Here is a 4,146-nt window from a genome sequence, read left to right as displayed (position 1 = left end):
CCCCTCCACCTTACTTGTCGTACCTCTCTGCCCCCGCCCCTCTCCGAGGTAATGGTGCTCATCCCGCAGACCCCAGCAACGCACATGCGCGAAAACTCCTCCTTATAAATCAGCTGACCGTGTGTGTGAGAGAGGGTGTGCGTGTGTGTGGTGTGTGTGTGCGTGTGAGTGAGAGTGAGGGTACGCGTGAGGTTGGTTCGAATATGGACACGATAAGAGCGCGATGCAAAATGGGAAAGAAAGAAGCAAAGAGCAAACCATCTTGTGACCACAGGCGAGTGGGTGAGTGAACCAGGGAATCGGCTGTGGCTCTAGAGCTGTTCAATAAAGGCTGGGCTAAATGATGAGTTTTATCCAGGTTCGGCGTTTGCAAACCAGAAATCAGGAATCAATCGATAGGGTATCCTGCAGCGGCCTACTCTACCTTGTTTCTGTCAAAAATATTCCAGGTGCGCAAATTTTGTTAGGGACCAGTGAACATTCGCCGAGCGGGCTTGAAGCGCGCGCGTAGGCCCACCTATACCTATTTGAGGAGCCGCCTAACGTGTTGCAGGACTTATTGCTGCAACGCGTATACCGGTTTGTTCCACACGTACGTACGAGCCATGCGTATGGTTGGTGCAGAGCCATGGCAAGGGGTGGGGGGGGGGGGGGGTCCACGCTCGTTCCCTAATATTTTTTTCTTTTCAAAACTCTTTTATTTTTACTGCGTTATAAAAGGGAAAAGCGCGTGCTTACTTAGACAACCTTTCTGTCTTGATTGCCTTGGAAAGAATTTACTTTTTTCGGTCTATTTGTACAACTACTAACAGCTCGGCCACCATGAAAAGTGCCAAAAGCTTTTCCCTGTGGCACGAGCTTCTCAAGGAAGTGCACCGAGTCGCGTGGTGCGTGAGAAGACTGTGCCTACGAGTGAACCGCGTGGATCTTGGTCCTTATCATATCGAGTGTTGTTGGACCGCTGCTGGTGCCATCTCGGCTGAGCGAGTCCCTGACCCATCCGGGCCACAGGTGCGGCCGCAGGTGGGCCACAGCGGTCCGCCTGGCCTCGCCAGAGAGCACCGGCGGACGCGCCGCGAGTTCGACTGCGATTCGGAATCCTTTCTCTGGGTGCCCCTGGTGCCCCGTAATGATGGAGGAATAACTGTGGCAATAATGGCGCTTCGGGTTACACCACTATGGCTCTCTCTCTCTCTCTCTCTCTCTCTCTCTCTCTCTCTCTCTCTCTCCCTCTCTCCCTCTCTCCCCGCCACTCTCTCTCTCTCTGCTTGACCGGCACGCACGCGGGTCCAGCCACGCCCCGGGCGGGGTCAGGGGGGAGGGGCGCAACCCCGCAGCAAGGCCGAGGTCACGAGGGGAAAGGGGGGTGGGGGTGGACGGACGCGAGTGTGGCACTCGCCAAGGTTGAGAGTTCGGATGCATATGTCCCATACCGCTTGTTTTTGTCACCTTATCACAGGGTGTCTGACTGTCTTTTGCTTCTTTGTTTCCCTTGGATTTGTTTCGATGCGGGGCACACTAAAGTTCCATACCCTTTGAATTTAAAGGGACAGTCTTGTTCCTAAACAGGGCATGGGCTGGATGTCCTAAAAAGTTCCGTTTCAGGAACCAAATTGTCCCTTTACATATAGAGTGTAGAGCCGCGGTAAAACACACAAACACGCACGCACACAAGCACACACACCACGAACCAGATTTTCAAATTAAATAACAGATGTAACAGTCATGACGGCAGCTCAGCCTTTTCTTGCAGGCGACACATCTAATCAATTCTGTCGTGGCCGGGGCCCCGGACTCGTTGGCTTCTGTTCCTGTTGCCCCCGGCCCGGCTCGGAGCCGTCGCTCTCCGTCTCCTCCTCGCCCTGCAACACGTTGCTCACCGGCTGGCTGCCCCCTCTGGGGCCATCCGATATGCTTATTAGTTTCTGCTCTCTGTCTCTCACACAAATATTTTTTTCCCCTCTCTGCCCTTCCTCTCTCCCTTCGCGATGTTGTTTCTTGTTTCTTTTTTCCCCCACCGTCTCGCCTGGACTGCTAGCGATGTGTCACACGGTTTGGTCCCTGCTAATTGGTGACTTTGGAAGGCCGTTGCAGCTGCGCCATCCTGTTGTGCTCGTGTGTGTATGTGTGTGTGTGTGTGTGTGCGTGTGTGTGTGTTTTCTGTGGAGGGGAGCAGAAGAGATCTGAGGGGGATCGGACACGGCTGATCCCGCCCGGGGGGCCCCGCGGCGCGGCCCGCGGCGGGTCAACATCCTAATCTAGTTCCACGCCCCGTCGCTCCGCGGAAAAAAATGTGGTGTGGTGTGGATTAACACGACCGTCCAGTCCTCGGGTGGGTCCTGGCCGTCCTGGCCTCGCCCGACCCCGCGGCCGTCCGGGGAACGTTTTCGCTGCCGGTGAAACCCTATCCAATCGAGTCAAAACTTCCTGTCGGCAAGTCGAGAATATTCAAAACGTTCCCCGCTATGGAGCGCCTCAGGCGGCTCAGCCAGTCGGGTCGGGGGCTCGCGGCTTAACACTTATCTTCTGTACCTGCTGTTTTCTTTCCGTCTTGTTGAAGAAAGGTGTACGTCTCTCATACGTAAATTAAAATTACACCAAAAATGCATGTCACCCTAATTTTTCTAGGACGGCTAAAACCCGAGGCTTCTCTTTCGGGCAAGCGCGGATACACGTCGCGTGAGATCTAGGCTTCCTCGGGAGGGAGCGGGCCGACCCGCCAGGCACCTGTGCGCGGTGGGCTGCCCACCCCGTCCCGCCAGGCGCTGAGAGGCCTGCCCCCCAAGCCCGAGCGCGCTGCACTGTTGGTGTGCCAGGCCGTTGTGGGCACAGCCCCCGCCCCGCCTCACCCCACCCCTCCCCAATCGCCCGCCCGGGTCCGGTCCTGGGGCGTGGTGCGCGGCGCGCGGCGCACACTCGTGTCGCCGGCCGATTTTCAGAATACAATACGATTTATTCGGATCATTATCAGCGGCGGGGCCGTTGGCCGTCGGCCCCGTGGTCGGCCGCAGCCGTCGGCCGTATAATCATGTCAGCGGTGCGATTGGCGGCGCGCCTTACGAGCCGGGCGTGGCGCGCCATTGGCCGGCGCCGTCACGTGACCTCTTCCCATTCATTGGCGCGCTGTCGGTGACGTCATCACGCGCGACACACACACGACCCTCAATGGACCCGCCGCAGCCTTCGCCTGGCCGCCCCTCCTGTCCGCTTCCTGTCACTAGCGCGCCAAACTCCTATTTTTTTCGTTTTTCAATATGATTTTATTTGAATTTTTCCATTTTTTGGTTTTGCTTTTTCTTGTTTCTTTTTTCGCTTTTTTTTTTGTATTTTTTTTTTGTGTGTGGCTGGGGATTTTTTTTCTCTCTCGTTGCTGTGTTGCAGTGTTGTGCCAACAGCAGAATATGCTTTACTAACTGTTTTTCGTTTGGTTTCCGCCTGTTTCAGGATCTTTTAGTCATCCTCTTCAAACTCTTCGACCAGGACCGCGATGAACTCCTGGGCCAGGAGGACTGGATCGAATTCCTCAAACAGCGCCTAACGTGAGTGCCTATCTGAGACCAATCAAATCTCCTCGGGGGTCGTGTGTTGCATCGTCCTGAGTCCTCTCAAAAGCTAAAAGTAACCAACAATTTGTCAGTTTCGCAATCTTCCATCTAAAAAGTTCGCTATTTACTAAGGTGTGTAATGCAAAGGATTTGCCCCGCAAATGCGAAAGCTGCTCCAAGCTTCGCATCGGTTCCAACGCTGTTCTGCTTTCAGAAAACAAAGAAGAAGAAGTAGAACAATAATTGCCAAAATAAAAAGAACACGTTCCGCTCGTCTCCCGGAGCGCTACCCGGCCCGCTCCGGCTGTTTGGCCGTCCGGGCGACGCTCCATAAAGAATCCCGCACCTGTAACGCACCTCGGGGAGGAGGGGAGTGGGGAGGCGCACGGTGACTGGGCCGTAATGAAGTCACTGCAATTCGGCAATTATTGATGTGGCTGGCTGGACCGTCCGGACTGTGAGGCTGGTCTCTTTCAAAGACAGTGTCCGCCAGCAGTGGCAAACAGGACAGGGAGCAGGACTCGCACCTAGTTTCAGGAAATTTAAACCTCAATGTTTTTGCTTCTTGTGATTATCAAGATTCGTTTTCTTAGGTCTTCCC

General features: G+C 54.8%; 1 protein-coding gene across 1 annotated transcript in view; it reads left to right on the top strand.

Annotated features, from left to right (window-relative positions):
• Positions 1-4,146, top strand: part of LOC113210079 (uncharacterized) — a 79,558-nt gene that overhangs the window by 37,162 nt on the left and 38,250 nt on the right. The window contains exon 2 of the mRNA XM_052273367.1: positions 3,445-3,539. Within this exon, the coding sequence (XP_052129327.1) occupies positions 3,445-3,539 (95 nt within the window). The remainder of the gene's footprint in view (positions 1-3,444; positions 3,540-4,146) is intronic.

This window comes from Frankliniella occidentalis, unplaced genomic scaffold, assembly GCF_000697945.3.
Source record: "Frankliniella occidentalis isolate FOCC.00 unplaced genomic scaffold, Focc_3.1 Scaffold7, whole genome shotgun sequence".
Classification (NCBI taxonomy): Eukaryota; Metazoa; Arthropoda; class Insecta; order Thysanoptera; family Thripidae; genus Frankliniella; species Frankliniella occidentalis.
The sequence above is the reverse complement of the archived record's forward strand: the minus strand, read 5'-3'. Positions and strand labels throughout refer to the sequence as shown.